Below are 22,921 nucleotides of genomic sequence, written 5' to 3'. Positions count from 1 at the left end.
TGATGAGCGGTCTCCCGCAGAGGCCCGGTGGAGGAACTGGCAAGCCGAGCCGCTCTTGCAGCGCCCCTTCTCAAAGAAGTGGCAGAGCTGCGGCGCGCCAGCGGCGTCAACGCCCTTCCCGGCACGGCCGCCTCCGACACCGCCGCCGCCGCCGCCAGCTGCGCCACGGGCATCACCCTTGCCGCCACGGCCGCCGCGAGCGTGTCCGCCTCCGTGGCGGCCACCGCTGCGGCCGCCGCCGCGGCCGCCGCCGCCCTTGCGGCCGCCATCGCGGCCACCGCGGTGTCCCTGCCCGTGCTGCAGCTGAGGGCTCTCGGAGAACCACCAACTCGCCAACGGGTCGCCTTCGCTTGGAGGTGGGACCACGGCGCTGGCCGGACGAGCGAAGGGCACTACGGTGCTGCTGCTGGCCGACATCGCCCACCCAAGAGCGCCTGGGTTCGGACTTTTTGCGGGGTATGGGGTAAAGAGCACAGCTGCGAAAGAGCGCCAACATCCGGGGGCAGCGTGCCCGAGAGAGCGTTGTTGCTCAGGTCAAGCCGGCGAGCCCGCTCCACGCGGCGAGGCCGACGGCGGCGGCGAGGACGAGATACGGCTTGCGGTGCTGCCCGCCCGCGGATCGGCACGGCGTCGCTCACGCCGCCGAAAGTCGGAGTGGACCCGTCCACTCTGAGTGCCAAAACCAGCAGCTAGAAAAGGCTTGACGCCGACAGTCTCGAGGATGATCCTCTGGAGCTTCGGCCGAACTCCAGCAATGTCGGAGCGGATTGCAGCCAAAAGGGCAACGGAAATGCCACCAGCGCCACTGACCTTGTCGGCCTTCTCGCGGTAGATGGCCCGCAGCGCGTCGTCGGAAAAGAAGGCCTTGAGAAGCGCCTCGGTGACAAGGTTGTCGATCCGCTTGATGACGCGTTGGGAGACGACGATCTCGGCCACAACCGCAGCCTGTCTCTCAGAGACCGTCTTGTGGACAGTTCCGACCTGCGCAAAATCATCGGCGGTGGGTGACTGACTGTCATCGGCGACGAACTCGAGCAAGTCGGCAAAGGCACGCGTCTTGAGCAGCTTCAGCTCGTAGCGCGCGCAGCGCACCGCATCGTGTTGGGTGCAGCAAACAGTGGGCGCAATGTTATCTATGTAGACAGCGCAATTCGTAGTGAGGAAGAAACCGATGCCATCGCTGTGATGCAGTCGGCTCCACTCGAGAAGAGTGGCCAGGTTCGCCGCAAGCCCGTCGAGGGCGGCGGCACGGTCGAAACTGCATTCCGTCACCATTGCATCAGTTTCTTGTTTAGCGCCATGTAGGAGATCCCGAATTTCGGAATACTCCAAGGCTTTGGTGGGCGTGTCAGGCATGACAACTTGGTGTGGCCAGACGAGGCGAACCACCCCAGCGGAGATAGGCACGACGCGGAGCTCATTTCACAAAGCGACAAGTGCAACGCCAACTGTGCCTCCAACACCAATGGCCTGCAGAACTCCGTGAACGATCCACAGGACGTGATCAATCAAGGAAAGCCGGGCGTGGTCGCTCTGCGGGGCGAGATCGGTCTCAGCAGCCCTACATGCGGTGCGCTAGCGAACGACGGGTTCAAAGACACTTACACGGACGGCGTGGACTTTGGCAACGTGCTGCAGAAAGAGTACACCATGTGCTCCATCACCCGCTACTGGAAAAAGGATGGCTACCCGGGGCGCGTAGGGCCGGGGTGCAGGGACGATGTCCTGACCGGCCAAACAGATAGATGCACCAACGCCCAAACCGGGCCGCCTTATGATATGAAGCTCGAAGGTTGCATCCGATCTGTATACGGCCACTCGGGCCAAACCGTTGGCATCAACCGGGCGGGTTACAGCCAGTCAGGAGGCTGCTCATGGGGGCCCAACTGCAACATTTTGGGGTCCTACGCTGACGTATGCTGGTGTGTCGGACAGAACGGCGGATGTGTCAACGTGCATCCACGGGCGGCATACAATCAAGTCGACGACAACACCTACCAGTGGCTGGTGCTATGCGATCAGAACAGCGCCCCTACTACGCCTGGCGACTCCCAAATCAAGATCGCCAACAACGTCCAGTTTGCCAGCAACACCGCTCAGGATGCCAACAACCAGATCAACGAGCCCATTCATCTCTACATCAATCCGAACTACAAGCAAAACCCTTCCAAGGGTTTCCCATCCCACTTTGAGGTGGTGGAGGTCATCACGTGGAACAGACCGCTCTCAAATGACGAGATGCGGGCAGTCTTCAAAGAGCTGTGGGTGACCAGGATGGGCAATGAAGACAGCTGCGATTGGTTCGACCCCTCGAACAACAAGCCACCTTTTGTGACACAGGGGGGGCTGGGCACGCACCACGGTAGGTGTGATAACTTCCCGGATGAAGGACGATGCATCAACACTTTTCTGTAGGTGACTCCTTACCCGAGTTGGCGACGTATGTTTTTCCGACTATTGACCATTCGCCCTATTCAGCAGGTCCCGCGGCACGACGGCTCTCTAGATTACAACGATTGATTTGCTGTGGGTTCACTCTGTGGGGTGGTGGTTTTTGAGAACCCCTGCCATTTTTGCAAAAAATCATTCCGGTCCAAAGAGCTCCCGTCGACAACGCGAAATGTGACGACGGTTCCGTACAGTGTGAAGAGTCGAGGCAGGAAACTTCTGCAGTAGCCAGGATCCGTCTTGCGCAGCAGGGTGTACGTCAGTACTCTGAGGGTGTGAGGGAGGGTGTAGAGGATGTAGCGAGTGGAGCGCTGTAGAGCTGTAGAGCTGTAGAGCGCTGTAGAGCTGTAGAGCTGTAGAGCGCTGTAGAGCTGTAGAGCTCTAGATCCGGCGCCCCTCCGCCTCTTCCGATTCCACGGCCGCCCCGGCACGAAAGAGTCGGGTACCCAGTCGGAGAGCGAGAGAAGAGAGCCAAATGCCAAAAGTCGCGTAAATAAACATACAGACAGGACACACAGGACATAGGAAGCAGCTCCCGCACGCCGCAGCCTCGGAGGGGTCGGGCTCGGCGCACGCAACCCACATAGCCACGGACACATGGCATGGAAGAGGAGGCGAGCTCTGGCGAGGTACTTCCAGCCTGCTGTGGTTGTGTGGAAACAGCTCACGCTGTCTCCTTCGAGGGCGGCAGAGGCTCGCCCCGGCGGCTCTCCCGTGGGCCCGTGAGGCGTGGGAGTGCCTTGCCAAGGCGAGCTAGACGGCAGGAGCAGCCCAGAACGCTCGTCTACACGGGCTTAGGCGCTGCTCGCTGGCGCTAGACGGGCCTGTCCACCTCGACGCGAGGTGCTGCGCACAGTCGAGAGCCGCAGCGCTCGCGAGGAGCGGCACGCAGAAGGGGTGCTCGATCGTGGGCAGAGGGAACGTCAGCCGCCCACCCCCAAAGTGCAGCGGCAGCGGCGGGTGTAAGAAGCACCACAGCGAAGCCAGGGTTGGAGCCGGAGGGGCCCAGAGTACCGCATCAGCACAGAGCGCGAGTAGCAGCAGCAGGGCGACCGTGAGCCATTTTGGCGCGGGCGCGAGATGGGTGGCTGGCTGCAAGCCGAGGTAGGCGCCGAAGCTGCCCGCCACCACCATTATGCCCTCAGGGCTCGCCTCCAACTCCCGTGTGCGGAGTGCTGACAGTTCCTCGGGTATTTACTCGCAGATATAGCCAAGATTGAGCAGGCCCACGGCGACAGCGGCGAAGCAGGTAGCCGCGGGAGTAACCATGCCGCCGCCCGCGCGCGGTTGGGCAGCAGGTCGTGGGACCTTCATTTTTTTAGAGTTGTTTTGTTGTTTGACCTTCATCGACCGGCCGCGCCGCAGCGGGCTGCCGGGCTGCATGGCGCGCGGCCTAGCACTTCGCCTAGTGTTTTGTTCCCGGGTTCAAATCGGGGATTGCAGCGTGCACCTCGATCCTGTACCGTGTTTGTTATCTTGTTATTGCCGACCTTCACTGCCGTCTTGTTCTCTGACATGATGTTGATCGAGTTCACTCGTACCTATGAGAGGAAGGGGGGTTAAGAGGGCCGTGCAAGAAAGAAAACAAAAACATAAAAGTCAGGGATGGGAGGACGGCACGCCGAAACAAGAAAATTCTTTTTCAGACCCTCATTGCACAGGGCAACAGTGCATATAGGCAACAGTGCATATATATGTTGCAGGGTGCTTTGGCTGTCGCTTTCGCGCTGGTGCCGGTGCCGCTGGCTCCGCTGCAGACAAGCGCCAGAGCGCCGCCGCTCGTTGCCAAGGAGCAACAACCACAGGGCGACGGCCTGGGCGGGGCCGTCAGCGCAAGCTTGAATGAGCTCTTCTCCAGCTTTTTCAAGCCCGACGAGGAGAAGCAGGCGGAGATAGACCGCGCGTACGCCGAGCAGCTGGAGGTGGCGGCGCGCCGGAAGAATCCCAAGGCGTCCGCTGAGTACATGCGTGCCACCGAGAAGAGGCGCCGCGAGTCCTCAGCGGCGTTTGCGGACAAGTTCGCGTGGCAGCGGGGCAAGGAGGACCCGTTGGTGGAGTGGAAGAAGCGCCAGAAGGAAGGAAAGCTGAATCCGCTGGGATACGAGGACGAGCCCAAGGGCGGCATCCCGATGCCCATGGCCTCTTTCGGCGTCGGCGGTGAGTTTGGTGTTGGTGGCAAGTATGATAACGGCGAGCGCTTCGACCTGCGGCTGCCGTACGCTGAGCAGGGCTGGGTGGAGGGTGAGGATGACGAGCAGGCGCCAGGCTTCTTTGAGAACCTGCTTTCGGGAGGCAAGCTCCAGCGCGCTTACGACGAGATGATGCGGCAGAAGCGCGAGAGATGAGAGACGAGCGTGAGACTGAGAGCCGCGGCGCGCGCCCCAGAGGAGCCGAGTACTCAGCCCTCTAGCGCCCTGGTTCCGAATCCGGAATATGTGACACTCAAGTTGGCCGTGTTCGCAACATGTAGAGTTACTTTTGTACGACTACCACGTGAGAAGAAGAGCGCATTTTAATATAACACACACGTACTCGTACACACACTCCCTGTCTGGGATCGGTGCGAGAGTGTGGAGAGATCCGACGCGGGCGCCCCCCGGGGGCGGGGCGGCGGGGCGCCGCAAAGCGCAATCGCATACACCCCCACTGAGCACTGAACAACGCCGACTCTCGCCGCAAACGCTCCTACCTTCATCGCGGTGGCGTCGCCCGCGGCGCAAAGCCGACCCGCATCGCCGTCACGCGCGTGATGAAGTCCTCGTGGGAGAGCAGCTCCTACAGCCAAACATCCCCCCCGCTCCTTCGCCTGCGTGTGCAGCCTTCCTTCGATTCAGAGAGCGTGCGCGCCAACGGCACGTCGTCGTCGCCGCCCGCGCCGCCACTGGCTGCGTACGCCCGGAGCGCCGCCTGCACCTCTGCGAAATCGAGGTCGCCGCTCGCGTCGCTGTCCCACGTGTCGAATGTCGCGTCGTGCTCCTCCTCGCTGCCCGGCAAGTCGAGCACCTGCGGGGGGGAGCGGGTCTCGATATCGAGGGTCTCGAGGGGTCAAGAGCAGCCGCAGTCGAGGCACCTGCAGCACCAGACGAAACTCCGAGCGATCGAGCCGGCCCGACCCGTCGGCGTCCCAAAAGGAGAAGAGCTGCCGAATCCGCTGCTCGACCTCGCTCTCCAGCTCGTGCTGCCTGCGCACGCTCGCGGCGTCCGCCGCCGCCACCGCGTCCCGCCGCCTGGCCCAGCCCTTCTGGACGGACCAAGTGCGCCGCCGGTCGTCGAGCCTACTCAGCACACAGCCGTGGCCTGGGCGCCCGAGTTCTTGCTGCAACAAGTCGTCTCAGGCGTGCAAAGCCCGCCGAACGCCGAGCCGCAGCACGCGCTGCTGCAGCCGGTCCGCCTCGTTGTAGTGCCTTTTCAGCCGCGCCTGCACGCGCCTCGCGATGAGTCGCTCGACGGTCGCCGCGTCAAAGTCCGCCGGGATTCGACCGAACGGTTTGTACACCGGGACTTTGGACGCACGCGGGCGCTTGGCCCTCGCGCCTCGCTCAGCCCGCTCTGCTCGGACAGCCGCGGCTCCGCCCGGCTCCTGCTCCTCTGCGAAGAGCTGCCTCTCATCGGCAAGAGCTCGCGCAGAGACGCGAAGCGACACGATCTCCCGAGCTTCGTCCGCCGCGCTAGTGTCACTCGCCTCAACCCGCACCGCTGCCCTGAGCGCGAGAAGGTGGGCAGCAGGGCGGAAGAGAAGAGTTGCAGCGATCAAGCCTCCCCGCATGGTGATTATGATTATGCAGGCTCGGAGCTTGAGCGTAGTGACCGCCTCTACGTTTGCTCCGGCGCCTGCGACGCGTGCCCACTCTTCAAGACGGCAAGACCAGCGCCGAATTGCTGGCAATGCAATGCCCGAGGTGCCCCCCGCGATACACAGGTGGCTGGGTTCCGGCTCCTAGCCGGATGGGGGTAGGTTCTCGAGGTTCTCGAGGTGGATATCCTTTGGCCGCGTTGGGTAGCGAGGATTGGTGTAACCCGAGCCACGGAGGCGTGTTTTCTGGCGGCCGACCGTCAGTGCACGGAGTTGCCACTTCTCCGACTGCCCCGGCTAGTTCCCGAGGTCGTCGGGCGTGACCCCTTCGTCCCCCGAGACCTAGCGCGGGTGGGTTGGAGGGGGCTCGCCCCGTTCCTCCCCATCGGGCCGCGTGAGCGGCCTCGCCTCGCAGATTCGTTTCTCGCGCCTGGGTCAGGCGCGCGGGGCATCCCCCGGGTCGCTCGACCAGCGATCCGTAGAGTGGCCGCTATGCGAGGCCGAGGGAAAGAGCGGGGCCCACGGGGTACGCCTCCGTCCGGCCCCCTCCGAGGGGGGAAGGGAATTGTGGGGTCCCCACGGGCGCCTCAGTTCTTTCGCTGGTCTTGTTTCGCCCAAAAGGGCCCTGCAATAGGTAGGCACCCCGTATTTTCATCTTTTTTCGCTTCGCTGCGCGGCCTGGGGATAGGTAGGTAGGTAGGGCGTTTTGGCGCGAGTCAGGGGGAACAGACCCCCTATCCGGCTAGGAGCCGGAACCCTGAGAAGACGACAAGGAGAAAAGAATTTTACGACAAAACTCCCTCGCACGACACTAGGCACGGGACTGGCGCGCACTGGCACTAACACAGGTACACCACGGGAGCCGCCTAAGCTATGCATAAAGCGACTCCTGCGAGGACGGCAAGGCACTTAGCTCCGTGCACTCGACCGCCCTCGCCGCAGGCAAGCTCATTCACAATCTGCTCTGCGATGGCCGTGTGAAGAACGACTCGAGATACGCTGCTTCTGCAGCCCCAGCCAGCTCTTTGTGGTCCAAGTCACCTCATCGAGGCACTGGGCCCGCGTCAGTTTGTTCTGCAGCACTTTCGCCGCCTTCCAGAGGATCTCGCCGACCCCCTTCCCGAACCCACCGAACGACTCGAACAGCAGCAGCTGCACGTGTCGACGTCCTCGTCCTCCCTGGCGTAGCGATACTCGCCGCCCATAGGAGACGGTATGCGGCGATCGCCGCCCACTACCCTGCCCCCCCCCTAGTATGCCATCGACCCGTCCCCTGCCCCCTCTCGCCCTTGCTCTTCCTCTCCCCCTCCATGCCCTCGCCCCCGTACCCCTCACACCCCCCTCCCCCCCCCTCTCCCTCCCCCTCACCTCCCTCTCCCTCCTCGCAGTAGGGCCCATGCCCCACGACCATGTTCCGGTAGAACGCCTCGGTGTTGCCGAAAGCGACAAAGGCGCCCTTCCGACCGTGCTCCCCGCTGCTGGTGAGGCGGCAGACGACCTTGACATCGCCGGAATAGCGCTTGCCGCCCGTGCCAAGCACGCGTCCACGTCGGGTTGTTTGTTGTAACTATGACCGAGGTGGCCTTTCGGCTCCATTCGCACAGCGGTGCCCCACGCGGCGCGTAGGGCGAGGATGAGGCGCTGAAGAGTACACTTGTGTTTGATGTTGTGGCTCAGTATTGGCTCTGCTGCGGAACGTCATGGGAACGTTGACAGCAGCGTCGCCGAACTCGTCGTGGCACTTCTTGTTTCGAGTCCTCTTGCCCACCGACACGGCCTGGCAAAAGCCACATCGAGGGGGAGACCCAGGCGGCGCTGCACCGAGATCCGCATCGCCCAGGTCTCCATTCGCATGTCATCCCGCATGGGGATGGCGCTGAGGAAGGCGCCGGCGCCATCCTGGCTCACCGCCACGAAGCGGGCCGCCTCCCGCCAGGCCGCGTGCCTCGCCCGCTCCCTGCCCTCGGCACGCGCCTTGCCCCTCTTGCCACGAGGAGCAGACCGCGATCCCGCGGAGCCCTCCTCGGCGAGCTCCATGGCGAGGTCGCGCCAGTTCCTGTTGTGGACCACCGTCGTGAAGCGCTGCTGCGCCTGGTGCAGGAACTCGTGCTTGGACGTGAACTCGGCGAGGGACAGCAGCTCCTTGGCCGGGAGGAGAGTATGCGGCCGGAAGCGCGAGAGGGCTACCCTCGTAGCCGGCTCCGGTGGCCGCGCGGAGGCGCGCAGCTTCTCGCCCTCGTCGGGCTCGTCCCACGGCTCCACCTCGACGTCCGGGGGCCTGCCCATCGTACCGCCAACCAGGTCAAAGTACTCCGCCTTCGTCGTGGCGTCCCACTCCTTCCACTTCGCCGTGATCTTGCCGTGCTCCTCCTTGAGCTTGGAAAAGAAAAACGCGCCGCTCAGTTCGCCGGCCCAGGGCGTGCGGTTACCAACTGCAACCCAAGGTGCTCCCCCCATGCCAGAAAAACACCTTTCGACTTTTTACAAGATAGTAGAAGCGGAAAACCGCATCGCTTTATTGAACACGCAGTCGTCCACGCTGTGGGGGTTGTGTGTGGGTCCTGTGTCTGGGAGGGAGGGAGTGCCACGGAGTGGGGTGCAGGTTGCTCTCACCCACGGCACCGGGCCGGTGCTTGCACTTTGAATGCCGGCGTGGGGCTCCTGCCCGTGTCCCGGGCGTGGAGATGCGAGGGTCGCCCCCCCTTGCCCCCACCACTCTTTGTGTGTGTGGAGACGTTTGGTTTTAATTACCTTACCTTACCTTACCTTATCCCTTCACGACGCGCAGCCTCGACGGCAGCCCCATCTTCCGGAGCGCCTCCTCTCCGAGGCTGGCCACGTCTCTCGCCTGCGGCGCGTCGCGCCACTCGAATCTCTGCTTGTCGCCGCAGGAGGCCCAAAAGGAGCGCCAGTAGAGGCGGAGGCGGCAGCCAGGCGTCGCCTCCATCGCCGCGTGCACCCGCTCCTTGAGCGTCTCAAAGGCGTCCGCCTCGAGGCCGTAGCTGCGCAGCCGCTCCCTCTGAGGCGCAGATGCGGCGGAGTGGAACTCGGCGAAGATGTACGAGACGCTGCCGGAGCAGTGCGGGGGCGCGGCGCGGCGTCAGCCGTCGCCAGGGCGTGGTGTGGTGTGTCGCGTGCCTTGCTGGGGGGGGGGGGGGGGAAGCCTCTTCCCAAGAGCGCCGCTCTTGGAGCGCCCGCCGCCACCACCCAGAGCTGCTGCGAAGCGCCAGGCGCGATGACGGCGTCGCCAGGGCGTCGCCAGGGCGGGGGGCAGGCCGGGGCAAGGGTGGGGGCGAGCCGGGGAAGTGCCTGCAGAGCAGCCCTGGCTCATCGAGCAGCCGTCGCAGCACCCACCACTCCCCGCCCTCGACGTCGAGCCTGTTCACACCTCCAGCTGTGACGAGGCGCCGTTCGCAGCACCCCACTCCCCGCCCTCGACGTCGAGCCGCAGCGCGAGGACGGACGACGCGTTGGCCTGCGGGGGCGGGCGGACGGCCGTTATGGCCTCCGGGCGGGGGACGAGCGCGGCGGCGCTGCCCACCGCGGTGGAGAGCCTCATTAGCCGAGGTACATTCGGGAGATATAGCCGAGAACTCTCCGTTCGGGGACCTGCTCCTTCTCTATCCATCTCCTAGCCAGAGAGAGAGAGAGAGAGAGAGAGAGAGAGAGAGAGAGAGAGAGAGAGAGAGAGAGAGAGAGAGAGAGAGAGAGAGAGAGAGAGAGAGAGAGAGAGAGAGAGAGAGAGAACGAGAGAGAGAGAGGGGTCTCTGCTTTCTTTCGTCCGTGCACCTTGACCACGGCGCGCACAATCTCGTTCAGGTCGTACGAGCGGCCAAGGACCGTGCGGGAGGAGAGCTGGAGCGGCTTGCGCTCGACGTGCACGTCGCGAAAGTCGAGGGAGGCGGCGGTCTCACCCCAGCGGTGCGAGGCGTACCGCCACACCGGCCGCGCCTCCTCCGCGGCCTTTTCGCAACTCGAGCTGTGAAGAGACGCCGCGCACACCCGCAGCGCCGCACCCACAGCTTCGCCGCCGCTGAGGAGAGTGTGTGGCCGCCCGCTGAGAGTCTTGCCCGTGTGCCCGTGTGTCGCTCCTCCGTGACCATCTCTCCATCTCTCCGTCTCGCTAGCGTCGCTTGCACCGTCCGGTTCGACAGCGCGCCGTCGACAAAGCGGACGTCGAAACCGCGCGCTCGGAGCGAGGCCTCCTCCTCGCGCAGCGGCGGTAGCAGCGACGGCGCAGCCTCGAAGGAGCGCACGCAGAAGGAGCGCGGCTCCCGCAGCGGACCCATCGACGCCTCCTTCTCCCCACGGCCCATGCTCGCCCACGCCGCTCGGTGGTTGCGCGGCGGCGCCTGCATCGCACAGCTGAAGAAGCGTCCGTCGGCAAACGCGCCGACCGCCTCGCCCATGTTGGAGCCGCCGTCGATGAATACACGCCCGCACCCTCCGAGCATCAGAGCGCTCAGGTCTGGGACGGGGCTGCGAGCTGGTGGCGGCGGTGGCGAGAGAAGCGGCGGCGGCGGCGGCGGCGGCGGTGGCGGCGGCGGTGGCGGCGGCGGTGAACGAAGCGGTGGCGGTGGCGGCGGTGGCGATGGCGGTGGTGGGCTTACAGCGGGAGGAGGCGGCGGAGAGGGCTTCTGCGCAGCTGCAGCCACCAGAGGCGGGCTAGACTGCTCGAGCGGCACTGGAGCAGCGGGGAACGCGGCGCCGACGACGACTCTGTGTGCATGCCCGTGCCTCGTCACCACGGGCCGCTCAAGCAGATAGAGCAGCAGCGGCGTTACAACCAGGGCGAACAGAGGGGCGCGTTGGACGAGCCTTTGCAAACTGGACTTTGCCATTACGCGCCCAACCGGGATCCGGCAATTTGCCAGACGTTGAAGATGAGCGCGCGCGGCACAGCGCAGGCCAGGTCTACACTGGCCGCGGCACCAGCTCCCGCGGTCTGCACGCTAGGAGTGGTCCGCCCTCGCAATGAATGCGGAATACTATTACGAAAAGTACAACTAGTGCGACACACTAGTCACTCTCGTAATCGCGCCAAGAGCGCGGATACATACACACACTAACAAACAGCAGGCGCGGCTATGAATAGCTGCGCATATACAGATAACGACTGTTCACAGTTGGGAGAGAGAGAGTCGTCTCTAACGCTCCCCCCTAGTTGCATCGGCAACTATCTCGGACGGCTCGCGCGTCTTCGGCGAAGGCGGTGATGTCTCACGCCTTGCCGACGGTCGCGACGAGCTTGCTCCACAGCCGGGCAGCCTGCCCCTGGAGCGTCACAGCAAAGCCGGGGCCGTTGCTGGCGTTGAGCATGTAGTCGCGACAGGTGAAGAACATAGCTCGTGTCGCCTGCGTCTTGGTGAAGACGTCGGCGATCATATAAGCAGTGCCGACGAGGTAGGTTCGAGTCGCCGGGGGGGAGGGGGGGGCCTCCTCGGCCTCCTCGGCCTCCTCGGCCTCCTCGGCCTCCTCGGCCTCCTCGGCAGCCTCGGCTGCTTGGCGCACGCGGCGCGCGAGCCGCGCCGCGCTGCCTTTTTGCTCGCTGCCTCCGTTGTCGGCTCGGCTGTTCCGTCTCCTCGCTCTGGCTCGGGCCGTGGGCGTGCTGCTGCTGCTGCTCGGCACTGTTGTCGCCATTTTCAATCTCTCTCTCTCTGCTCTCTCTCTCTCTCTCTCTCTCTCTCTCTCTCTCTCTCTCTCTCTCTGTCTCTGTCTCTCTCTCTCAGGTCTCTCTCTCTCTCTCTCCCTCTCCCTCTCTCTCTCTCTCTCTCTCTCTCTCTCTCTCTCTCTCTCTCTCTCTCTCTCCCCTCCCTGTCTTTTCTCTTTCTCTCTTCTTCTTTTTCTTTTTTTTCTTCCCTCTTTCTTCTTCCTCTTCCTCTTTTTTTCTTTCTTTGTCTTTTCTCTCTCCCCTCCCTGTCTCTCTCTCTCTCTCTCTCTCTCTCTCTCTCTCTCTCTCTCGCTCTCTCTCCCCCCCCCCCCCGGGCCAGCTGCACGCACGCTCGGTGACATCTCTTCACCTTCACACTGGTCGAGTCATAGGTGACGCGAGGGCGCTCAATTAATTGATTAATTCACTCATTAATTCCTTAATTGCGTACCGTATTCCGGGTAATCTTAATTATTAATCATCGGGCGGGGCGCGGCGCGGCGGCTGCGCGAGGCGGCGGCGCGGCGCGGCGGCGGGCGGCGCGGAGCGGGGCGGCGCGAACATCTGTCCTGATCGGGCCTCCGGCCTTTGACGCAGAACAATGGTCGCGCCGCCCTCGACTCAAGGGGCTGCCTTCCATCCGCCGCTGCTCGGGCCGGGGGAGGGGGGGAGACCTCCTGTTCCTCGCGGAACGGGAGCAGCCCCCTCCTTGCCCGGTCTGCGAAGCAGGGTGGTGGTCGTGCCATCTTCGCTTCAAAACGACCACGCCGCAATCGTCGCCGGCGCGCGACACGTTCCCGGAGGCCGGACTGTCCTGGTCGAGAGTGTGTGCCGCCAAGGCGGGGCTACTCGGGGACAGTGCCGACGGGACGCGGCTCGAAGGGTGTGGCTCCGCAGCGCGGCTGGCACTCGTCGCAGAGGCCTCACCTTCGAAAAGTCGGGCATGGCTCCACCCGCAACTTTCTCGCTAACACGCGCGCACCGCCGAGCCTGCGGCGGGCGCGCTGCGGCCGCACGTCTACCTTCGTCATAGTGCCACGACGTGCGGCCTAGATTTAGCCCACGCGCCTCTGCTCGCAAACACTCACCCATTGAATTGTCACTGCCTGTGAGTGCGAGATTAGGGCTAGCCGCAGGCAGCTAGCCCGTGAGGAGAGCGTCCATAGACACCTCACTTAGACCCCACACACGGTCTCGTCCGTGCCTCGCCGGCCGGAGAGATTGCTGGAGGTAGAGCAAGCCTGCTCTAGCCTCGCATGTCACTTCATGTCGTCTGTTGTTTGAGTTGTGCCCTTGTTTGTGCCCTTGGCACCGTGGAGTGCTGGGGGGGGCGACAGGGAGGATGTGGCCCTGAGTTGTGTGTACGCCGACTCAGGGTGTGTGGCAGCCCGCTGGCTGTGTGTCTTGTGAGCTTGTTTGTGTCTGTGTGTCGCTCGTGCGTGTCGTCATCATCTGTCCAGCGTCCACCCATACCGCGTTGGTGTCCAGTCCGAGCCTGGCTGTTCTTCACCTTTCTACCTACCTACCTACTCACTCACTCACTCACTCACTCACTCGTCTGCACTGACTCGCGCCAAAACGCCCTACCTACCTACCTATCCCCAGGCCGCGCAGCGAAGCGATAAAGACGAAAATAGGGGGTACCTACCTGTTGCAGGGCCCTCTGGGGCGGTCGAACTCTTTGCAGCTGCACGCCGCACAACTCCGCCCGCGCTTTCCTATGCACGGCGTTCGTGCGTTCCTCTGTGTATCCTTTGCGGCGCGGTGTATGCTCTCTGTGGTGTTCATTTTTAGAGGACATTCGTCCTCCCGACGGGGACCAGCACTACTGACGTAAGCCGTCGTCCACGTTCGGTCCCTCAAGGTCCCTGCTGTCTCCTGATCTCTCTCGTCGTATTACGATAGCCTCTTGCTGCGTGCCACACTGGCACACATGAAGCGCATTGTACATGACGACCATGTGTCTGACGCAACTGGGTCGTTGTATGTGAAATGTGTATAGCCTCCCCTCTCTCGCTGCATGTGGATATGTGCATATACGTTTTGGCGAGCCGCAGGTTCTAAAGTAATAACGTGTCAGTAGAGTGCATGAGCATGTGGATGTGCATTCCCTGATATCTGACGTACTCAAACTCATTAGGTTATGCATGTGCTTCCCGATCGCAGCCAGTGTGTAATGATAGGCCAGCATCGCTCGCGCGTACAGCACAGACATTCGTGCGTGGTTGCCGTCCTCATGCTCCTGCTCAGCCACGTTAGTGAGCGCATTGCGGACACACCTGCGCCGGTTCGCAGCCGCTGCATCCTGGAGCACCGGGCCCTGGAGCCACACCCGTATAAACCTCGGTTCGACCTCGCGGTGCGAACACGTAGCATGCAGAAGCATGTGCAATCGCAGCTTGTCCCGCATGTCGTCGCACCATCCCATCCGTGTACACCGTCGTCCACAATTGAACCGCGTTGCGAAGGCGCTGACAAGTCAGCTCCTCCCTACGAGACATCGGCCTCGGCCCGAGAATCACCGTCACGGCGCTTCGACGTCTCGCCCTTCTCCGACGACTCGTCGTGGACGACGCGGCCGTGCCTCGACCGGCTACACCCACAGCTCCATCCTCGTCACCTCGCTCGCGACGCTCCCTCTCCACCAACGGCCTCAATGTGGTGCTCAGATTCGAATGCAACTGGTCACGCTCGACCGGCTCGCTGATCACCGTCAGGACGGCGACCGAGTGCGGCGCCTCGCCGGCCGCGTCGCTCCCGCCGGCGCCGTCCGTGTCTCCCAACGGAGGCATCGCGTTTCGAACCACAACGGACTGCGCGCTCCGCATTTCGAACCACCAAAACTCGCTGCACCCAGGTGCAGGTGCAGGTGCAGGTGCAACAAGTTTGCGCCCGGCCCTCTAGCGCCGCGCGCTGGCCCCGGCTGCGTCCCCGCGCGGCCTGCCCGACGGCGTGGCGCCCGCCCTCCACCCACCTCCCCGCGCGGGGCCGCTCCGGGGCGACCCGGGCGCCCTCCGACCAAACTGCTCTATTACTATCATATAACAGTACTACTATGGAGCGGACTCGTGCTTTACACAACTCACAAGGAATGTAAAAGACCTTGCGTGCCGCTGGGCCAGTGTGCTGTGACGCGCGCGATCGGCACCCACCCACGTGAACAGAAACATCGCACAAGGGAGGCATCGGCGGAAGAGGGGCGGACTACCGGCCTTCTCGCTTCGCGGCCTGAACGTCGTGCGGCAGTCGGAGGTTTTTAACTGTCGAGGGATTTGCTGCCCTCCTGCACCTCGGCCAAACGGACATCTGAGGTCCACCCGAAGGCCGTAGGGGCGACTTCGGGCCAGCGAGCGGGGCGAGGGCCGAGGTCTCGATCGTCGGCGACCCAGCTAGCAGTGATGGGGAGCATCGTGCTCCGACTGCGTGCCCTGCCGCTCGCCACCGCATGGCGGACGAAGCGTGACGGGGAAGGACCATGTTGGACGAAGCGTGACGGAGAAGAGGGCCCAGGGGCGCCGAGCAGCGGCGCTGTTTGCAGCGTCGGCGGAGTCGGCGGCGGCGGCGGCGGCGGCGTTTCGGCGTATCGCGTTGTTTGCACCGCCGGCGTTGTTGGCGTGGGCGTCGGCGTCGGTGGAGGCGGCACTGGAATTTTGGCTGAAGTCGCAAGTCGAACGGTGTGCAACGGAAGGTTGTCTATTGAAGTCGCCGTTGTCATCTGACAAAGCGAAGCTCGACTGCCGACGCGGACTAGCTCAGGGCGACCCCCGAACGCTCTCTCCATCCAAGACGTTCTCGACCCGTCGTGGTCCGTGAGCCGCCACAAGAAGTGGCAGCGGATGAGGAGGATAAACCAGGCCATCATTATCAAGCCTAGGACACCGATGCCGATGAAATGCGGGATTTGCGGTGCTGGTGGCGTCGAGAACGGCGGCTGTGACGGCGGCGGCGAGGGAGGGGCGGGGGCCAACGAGCGCGGCTGGGCAGGGAAATGTGCTGATGGCACATCCATTCGGAGGAGCGAGGGGGTGGTGCCTTGGCTACTCGAGCCTGCGGCGAGGTAGAGTCGCGCAGGGGCCGACTGCTGCGGAACCCACACAAAGACGTCAAACGAGCACGCCTTGGTGGGTGGGTCTTGCCTGAGCGAGAGGGTGCTGCCTCGCATAGCGACACCTCCACCGAAATTGCCGTTTATTGTGGCACAGGCGTCAGAGGCGAGAGTCACAGCCCACGAGAGGCTGTCCGCCTCAGCAAGCGAGGAGCGGTGAGCGTACTCCATTCGTCTTGCGAACCTGATTTGGATCTGTTCGGGAAGGTCGGGTGCGCACTCCTCGCCGCAGTCTTGGTCCGGAAAAGCTTCCCCGCTGAGCTCGACCTCGCGCTGAGGATCGTGGCTGAGGCCGATCAACAGGAGCTCGTAGACAGTCTGCACTCCTGAAAGAGCCACCTTGACCCATCCACCGCTTTTGGCTTGGCTCCAAGTCTTCACGGTTGCCGTCATGTCAGAGAGCTCGTCGGCGCTCCGGCTGGTATAGTGCTGCATCGCCCAAACCGCCCTCGCGGAGACGTCGTCCTCCCGAGGAGCGCTGTCCGCAGAGCCTGCGCACCGGGCTGCGACTTCTCCCGGCAAGACCGTCTTCACTTGGGCCGGCACCTGCTGTAATGTGTCGTAGGGGGGCTCGGCCAGAATATACCAAAGCATCGCGGCGACGTCGTAAGCGCCGATGGCTCCGTCGTTCGAAGGCAAGCACTCGCCCTGCTCGCTGTCCCCGCAGTCGCGTTTGACTCCGAACCGTGGTCGGTGGTAGCGGGTGGAGTGGTTGCGAGACGCGGCATGGAAATGCCGTGTCTCTGGATCGGAACTGTCCACGAGACGTTGTGCGGTCGTCCCTATGCTCGTGGCGGCGAGTGTTGTCGGGCCGGCCAGGTCGATGCATTCTAGCTGAGGCGCGCTGGAGACGGCACAGGCAAAGCTGCCGCATCCAGCGCGCCAAAGCCGCTCTAGAGCAATGAACTCCGCCACTAAATTGCCATCAGGTTCGAAGACGTGGTCGCCGAAATCTCCAAGCCCCATGAAGTCGAGCGTGCATGGGCGGTTGCGGGCAGACGAGATCCTGTAGTGATCGTGTGCAGGAGGAGCAGTGGTTACTGACGGTGGCGCTCCGCCGGTGCTGTTGGTGTCGCCAGCGGCAACGCTCAGCCGCCGTCCTGGCGGCTGAGTGCGGTCCATCTCTTCCCAGGCGAGTTGGACCTGGGGAGTGTACCAAGCCTCCACGTCGATCACGTTGAAAAAGTAGCCATGCCTGACGCGAACGCCGTAAACTGACGTAGGGTTGAGAGCCTCGCTCTGGCGCCATCCCCCGCTTGATGTATCGCCCAGGTTTTGAGCATTGAGTGCGACACCATTGGGTGTGCTGTACATGTGGAAAGGCGTTCCGCCAAACGCCTCCAAACAGGACGTCGTCGCACTCTTTCGGTGACTGTTGTCAAAGCACCTGCCGGTGATAAACATCACCAAGAATGGTCTTGATATGAAGAGACAGTTGAACCAGGGTTCGCGTCCGCAGCGGCCAGTCCGAACGCTGACGGTACCGGTGCAGTTCTCGCTGCACGAGGACCCAAGCGAGCGCCGAGCGCGACTCGAGACAGCCGCCCCCAGGGTGCCAAAGTCAGGAGGCAACGTCTCAAGCGCCGCCTCGATCACGTCCGAGCCGCCTGCAAAACCCGCGATTCCACGGGCATCTGCGGACGCGATTGCCAGCGCGAGGAGCTTCATGTGCATGGCTGAGGGTTTCTAGGCGACACCTGCGAGGGCAGGAAGGGTGCGATTCACGGAGCGCCGGATGCCGGCGGCGAGCGCGAGGGCCGCACCTCCTGAAGCAATGAGAGCCGATAAGCGAGTCGGTCTTGAGAGTCGGTTCATGTGGACCTCGAGGAGGAGGTCGGGTTTAGTCTACCTGGTAGAGCGGGGAGGAGGCTGAAATAAATAATGACCCTCAGCGGGGCTGGGAAGAGGACCGCCCAAAATCCCTGTGTGGTGGCGGCGTACCGTCCTCCCATCCCTCCCTTGGTTGTCTGTTTTCTTTCTTTATAAGAGGACCGCCGCAAGGTGGATGGAGCGGTTCGTCTGAACCACACGTGTCCCTCCATTCACACTCTCCCAGTCCTCCCTGGTCTAGTGCCCGTGTTCTCCGCCCTGAATGAATCGTGCGTGTGCGAGAGAGTTTTGTTGTAAAATTCTCCGCCCGCCGTGCACCGCCCGCCGTGCTGATTCGGGTCTTGTTCGTCCTTTAGACAATTCACCTCGAGCAAGCAGGGCGGCCCGCCCCCGAGCCCACTCCCCAGCCGGGTGGGGCTTGCACGTGGCAGCGACTCGACTGGTCGCGTCAGCCCTTTGTGAAGCCCAACACGCTATCCCTCCCAGGCCATGCCTGACACGCCCACAACCACAACCTTAACCTTCACGCATTCCGAAGTTCGGGATCTCCTGCAAGGCGCGCTGTTGGAGAGGCTGCTAGCTCTACGCGGCGCACAATGCCAGCCGAGCAGCCCGACACGATCGAGCGCTCCTGCAGGCATGCACGAGGCATACGACACCAAGGAGGCCCTCGGCGCGGGTCACGATCCCCGCCACGGGTCACGAGACCACGGCGCGCAGTGGTATCACGATGCGCGCTGGCGCCCCGTGCCACCGCCGAGCGACGAGGCGTACGGCGCACCCGGCGAGGGTGCCCCCGAATGGGAGCAGTTGCGGCTGCAGAGCCGGTCGCTCCTGACGCCAGCTGCCCTGGGCGGCGGCGTCCGGACGGGCGTCGCGGCCGGCGGCCGTGCCCTCCACACATGCAAGCCCCCGGCGCTACACGAGGTGCGCAAGTACATGTCACGTCGCGGCTCGACGAGCCCACCGCGGCGGACTGCGGGAAGGGAGGCAGACACGGAGGGCGATCTTCCCCCAGACAAGGGAGATCGCTACGTCGACTTGGACGGCACGTCCCACAAGCCCGAGAGACGGGCGGACCGCGCCGAGCTCGCGTGGGCACAGGCGGAGGTCAAGGGCCTCCGTGTGCAGCTCGAAGCTCTTCGGGGCAGGTCGCGAGCGCGAGCCCTCGGGGCCCGCGTCCGAGACCTCGAGCAGGAGACAAGGTATAGGATGCTCTTCGACACGATAGAGAGCGAGACCGAGAGGACCACCATGCACCATCGCCGCCACCCTGGCGGCGGCGGCGCGCGGGCCGCCGCCCGCGCGCCCCCCCGGGGACGTTGGGGACCCCGCCGCAAACCCCGTGCACCCCACCCCCAGCGGGCGAGTCAACCAGCCCCGCGCGGCCGAGCAATCAGCGCCTCCAAGCGCGGCCGCGTGCACCGCCGGTAGCAAGGCTCTACGGCGCGGCGGCCCTCGGTGGCGGCGGTCGGCCCGAAGCCGACCCCGCCGCGCGCCTTCCGCAACCCTCGGGCTTCAATGCCATCCATACGGAAACCTGCCCCGCGACACCCAAGCGCAAAGCAGATGCCCTCCACGAGAGACAGCTCTTTCCTGCGATCGTCGGCACCCGCGAGTTGATATGACTCCGCCACCACACGGCCGAGTAGGACTTGAAGTCGTCGAGGAGAAAAAAGTCTTCGCCGCAGCAGGAGTACAAAAGAATTTTCTCTCCAAAAACTACCTGGGTAGGCACGGGACTGGCGCGCAGTGGCACCACGCCAGTCACCACGACACTAGAGGGGTAGAGGGTGCGCAGCGTCCTAATCTAAAATCTAAGGATTCGGGATTCAGGCATCGCTTCAGTGAGGTCGAAGTGACTTTATGGATGTGTGAGAACGGTACGGGACACGAGGAGTCACGCGGACCGACTCGTCGGTGACTCTGCTGCACGCCGTTTCAGAATTTTTCTCAGCGTGAGCGAGAGACGTGGAAGAGTGCCACCGTCTGGTAGGTGACGGGTCGGCCCGGAGTATCAGAGTAGCCGTCGTGGTCGCGGTGAGCAGCACCGGCCACTCCGGCGCTGCGTCCGCGCCATGGGAGCATGTCCACCGCCACCCGCGGTCGCAGCGCTGCTTGTCGCCCGAAACGCTGCGATGTACCTTTTCGGGCAAACCATCGAGCGCTGCATGTCGATTTCGACGCGACGGCGGACGGGCGCACATGGAGGCATCACGTCTCCATGCGCCCGTCAAGTCGGAGCCAGTCTGCGGCGACCACAGCGCTCAGAAAGGTACATGGCGAGCTATTCAGAGTCAAGCGATTGCGCGAAATCCCACACTGGTGGATTTGGGGGCGCTGCGCACCCCCTAACGACACGGCTCTACGGCTCTACTCGGGGCGGCCGCGCAGGACGAAAGAGCTGGAAGGGGAACCCCACGACGCAAATCATAATCTCCATCCGGACTGCCCGTGCACGTGACATGCACACATGCACAACATGCACGCATCTATGTGAATGCCGCGCACATACATCCCACGGATGCTCCATGTGCGAGCTAGCTCTACTAATCGTCCCGTGTTTGCAGGTTTTGCGTTTGCCGCACGTTTTGCGCACGACATCGCGCAACCGATCAGACCTGCTGCTGCACCGACGACGCCTCGCCTCCAGAGACGTCGCGCGCCTCCGCAGAGCTGCGGCTGCTCATCTTGGCGAACACCCGGCTGAGTCCGCCAAGGCTGCGCTTCGCGAGACTGGTGCTGCCCTCAACGACGCTGCCTGAAGCGAGGAGGCCCGCCCGCGACCGAGCGGGGGTCGCGCCTAGGCTCTTTGCCAGAAGGACGAGCGACACCTGCGGGCAGGGACCCGCCCCTCGTCACGAAACGCTCGATGCGGGGGAGAGCTCGCTGTGTGTGAGAGAGGGGCGCGCGCGCGCGCGCCTTGCGGTGGTGGCCGGGGAAGCAGGATTTTGCCAGGTCCTTGTAGAGTCCGCCGGCGATGAGCTCCTGCGGCGTTGGGGGGGGAGAGGGTTGGGGAGGAGGGGTGGCGGGACAGGCGCCACGTTGAGACATTCGCTCCTGCGGCGTGACTTCGAAAAACCTCGAGAACTGGCAGCCGCCGAGCGCAGGGTCGTTCTCGTGCGCCATGACGATCTTCAGCCTGTCCTGGCGCGCCTGCTTGACCTGCTCGGCCAGCCGCTCGTCGCTGACGAAGCTGTCCTCGTTGAGGTAGAGCAGCATGTGCGTCGCGCTGGCCGGCCGATCATCGGTGGTGCAGATCGTGAGACCGGCGGTCTCACGATCTGGGGCAAAGGCGGCGGCGATCTCATCGGCCAGCGCCAGCGACCCCGCGTTGGCTGGCGAGGCCCAGAGCGTGCACGGTTTGGAAAAGGCGAGCGACTGGCTCTCGAGCTCACCCGACACGCAGAGCGGAAGGGAGGTCCTGTCCAGAAAGTTGGGCGAGCAGAGGAGCACCGCCTAGGTTGGTTCAAGTGGGGTTGGCCGGGAGGTAGAGTGAGAGAACGGAGCTGGTTGTGGCCGGCGGCGCCTCGGCGATGATCTTGAGGGAGATGAGCTGAAACTCATCGATGCGATACCAAATCGTGAGCGGCCAGTCGTTGTCAAAAATGGCCGGCTGCAGGTCCTCGGGGCACTCGTCGCGCAGCGCCTGGAGCGTCCCGCCGCCCTTTTCAGGGTCCGCTTCTTGGACGAGGACGAGCGGCTTGTCCTTCTCGAGCGACGAGCGGACCTCTCGGAGGCAGTTCTGTGGCGCGGGCGAGGCGGCAGTTCTTGGGGCCAGGGTGCGGTAGAGGCGGGGTGGGAGGAAGAGGCGAGCCTTGGAGCGGAAGTAGCCCTGCGAGAGGAAGAAGAGGATGACCTGCGAGCTCTGGATGTACTCCTCCAGCGCCCCGATGTCTTTTAGATCATCTACCTATGAGCACACCGCGGTGCGTCAGGGGGGCTCTTTGTGTAGCTTAAGCAGCGCTGATGAGCATGTGCGCGCGTCGAGAAAGACTTTGATGTCCGGCAGCAGCTGCTCGAGCTCACCCTTGATGACCTTGACGGCGTCTTGACCGGTCGACCTATTCGTTTGGGTGAGGGGCGGGGATCACGCCGGCTGTTTTCGCTCCCTCTTCTCCCTCCATGACTCACCAGATGTGGCTGTTGAAGAGGTGCCACGTGAGGCCCCTCACGATGCTCAGCTCGGGGGGCTGCTTGGTCGAGACGAGTCGGATCGTGGGGATCTTGGCGACGCGGCGGGCGGCGACGATGGCGCCGACGAGGAAGAAGGCGAGCACGACTGCAACGAGGATGATCATCGAGTCGACAATCACATTGAGGCTGCGGAAGCCGAGGACATCGGCGGGATCTGCTCCCTGGTACCGCTCCTGGATGCCGAGGAAGATGGTGCTCCAGTTGGTGCCGAGGAAGAGCAGGAGGAGCACGAGGCTCGTGGCAACAGCTAGCACGTTGTCCTCGACCCGCTTGTACGGCCGCACGACGGCGAGCGCGACGGCGTAGCATGAGCAGATGAGCGTCGCCACCACGAGGCGAACAAAGGCTCGCTCCTCCGGGATCAGCAGCACGAAGCCAGTCAGCACGAGCTTGCGCGCCAGCTCGACCGCCTCCCACCAGTACCAGGTCTTCTTGTACTCCCGGTGGAGGAAGGCGGTGGCCCGCGTCAGAGCATTCGGCGACTTGGCCTGCAGCGGCGTGTAGCAGGCGGCGAGGAGCGACGTGAAGAGGACCAGCGAGCCGACCGGCCAGAGGACGATGAAGCCGGTGGCGAGGGTGATGATGGGTCCGTGATCGTCGGAGCCGCACTCGACGCTCGCGTCCTGCCGCATGTAGGAGACCTGCTCTAGCTCCTCGCCGGGCGGAGAGGTTGTGTAGGCCTATCAGCAGAAACTTACGAGGACTGAGGGGTTTGGTGTTGTGAGCAACGGCAGTCATCAGCTGTGAGAGGGCGCCTGGCACGACCAGGAGCGGAAGATGGAGGCGCTGATGGAGGGCACGAAGCAGAAGACGAGCACGAGGCCGGCCGGCGTGAAGTCGAGGAGGCCGAGGGCCGCCTCCGCGTACCACGGCCTCTCGCGCGGCGCCGGGGCGGCGC

The 22,921-nt window shown here is 63.8% G+C and overlaps 8 protein-coding genes across 8 annotated transcripts in view; 2 read left to right on the top strand and 6 right to left on the bottom strand.

Annotated features, from left to right (window-relative positions):
• EMIHUDRAFT_106606 (hypothetical protein) overlaps positions 1-1,275 on the bottom strand; it is a gene marked incomplete at both ends in the record, with an annotated part of 9,650 nt that extends 8,375 nt beyond the window's left edge. Inside the window, one exon of the mRNA XM_005759282.1 lies at positions 639-1,275. Within this exon, the coding sequence (XP_005759339.1) occupies positions 639-1,275 (637 nt within the window). The remainder of the gene's footprint in view (positions 1-638) is intronic.
• A 2,867-nt stretch (positions 1,276-4,142) lies between these two features.
• EMIHUDRAFT_359324 (hypothetical protein) lies at positions 4,143-4,838 on the top strand (the record flags this gene model as incomplete). Its single annotated transcript, XM_005759281.1, has 1 exon — positions 4,143-4,838. The coding sequence occupies one exon, from the start codon at positions 4,143-4,145 to the stop codon at positions 4,791-4,793; it is 651 nt and encodes a 216-aa protein (XP_005759338.1). The 3' UTR covers positions 4,794-4,838.
• A 105-nt stretch (positions 4,839-4,943) lies between these two features.
• Positions 4,944-6,227, bottom strand: EMIHUDRAFT_438601 (hypothetical protein). The gene is made up of 4 exons (XM_005759280.1): positions 5,799-6,227; positions 5,519-5,723; positions 5,296-5,451; positions 4,944-5,223 (listed from the first exon to the last, which is right to left on the bottom strand). The coding sequence occupies exons 1-4, from the start codon at positions 6,212-6,214 to the stop codon at positions 5,140-5,142; spliced, it is 861 nt and encodes a 286-aa protein (XP_005759337.1). The 5' UTR covers positions 6,215-6,227; the 3' UTR covers positions 4,944-5,139.
• A 962-nt stretch (positions 6,228-7,189) lies between these two features.
• On the bottom strand, positions 7,190-8,698 carry EMIHUDRAFT_106604 (hypothetical protein; the record flags this gene model as incomplete). The annotated part of the gene is made up of 3 exons (XM_005759279.1): positions 7,190-7,410; positions 7,610-7,808; positions 8,063-8,698. 3 exons carry the CDS (start codon positions 8,696-8,698, stop codon positions 7,190-7,192), a joined length of 1,056 nt encoding a protein of 351 aa, XP_005759336.1.
• A 280-nt stretch (positions 8,699-8,978) lies between these two features.
• On the bottom strand, positions 8,979-11,093 carry EMIHUDRAFT_465790 (hypothetical protein). The gene is made up of 5 exons (XM_005759278.1): positions 10,381-11,093; positions 10,031-10,204; positions 9,688-9,716; positions 9,551-9,619; positions 8,979-9,309 (listed from the first exon to the last, which is right to left on the bottom strand). Exons 1-5 carry the CDS (start codon positions 11,080-11,082, stop codon positions 9,009-9,011), a joined length of 1,275 nt encoding a protein of 424 aa, XP_005759335.1. The 5' UTR covers positions 11,083-11,093; the 3' UTR covers positions 8,979-9,008.
• Positions 11,082-11,560, bottom strand: EMIHUDRAFT_218605 (hypothetical protein; the record flags this gene model as incomplete). Its single annotated transcript, XM_005759277.1, has 2 exons — positions 11,082-11,193; positions 11,466-11,560. 2 exons carry the CDS (start codon positions 11,558-11,560, stop codon positions 11,082-11,084), a joined length of 207 nt encoding a protein of 68 aa, XP_005759334.1.
• A 6,905-nt stretch (positions 11,561-18,465) lies between these two features.
• On the top strand, positions 18,466-19,454 carry EMIHUDRAFT_218602 (hypothetical protein; the record flags this gene model as incomplete). Its single annotated transcript, XM_005759276.1, has 3 exons — positions 18,466-18,753; positions 18,850-18,977; positions 19,265-19,454. The coding sequence occupies 3 exons, from the start codon at positions 18,466-18,468 to the stop codon at positions 19,452-19,454; spliced, it is 606 nt and encodes a 201-aa protein (XP_005759333.1).
• A 762-nt stretch (positions 19,455-20,216) lies between these two features.
• Positions 20,217-22,284, bottom strand: EMIHUDRAFT_438600 (hypothetical protein). The gene is given in 8 exon segments (XM_005759275.1): positions 20,217-20,306; positions 20,321-20,660; positions 20,749-20,814; positions 20,887-21,285; positions 21,356-21,571; positions 21,644-21,739; positions 21,812-21,890; positions 21,961-22,284. 7 exon segments carry the CDS (start codon positions 22,125-22,127, stop codon positions 20,442-20,444), a joined length of 1,242 nt encoding a protein of 413 aa, XP_005759332.1. The 5' UTR covers positions 22,128-22,284; the 3' UTR covers positions 20,217-20,306; positions 20,321-20,441.
• Between the last annotated feature and the right edge of the window lie 637 nt (positions 22,285-22,921).

This window comes from Emiliania huxleyi (assembly GCF_000372725.1).
Source record: "Emiliania huxleyi CCMP1516 unplaced genomic scaffold EMIHUscaffold_80, whole genome shotgun sequence".
In the NCBI taxonomy this organism is placed as follows: Eukaryota; Haptophyta; order Isochrysidales; family Noelaerhabdaceae; genus Emiliania; species Emiliania huxleyi.
The sequence above is the reverse complement of the archived record's forward strand: the minus strand, read 5'-3'. Positions and strand labels throughout refer to the sequence as shown.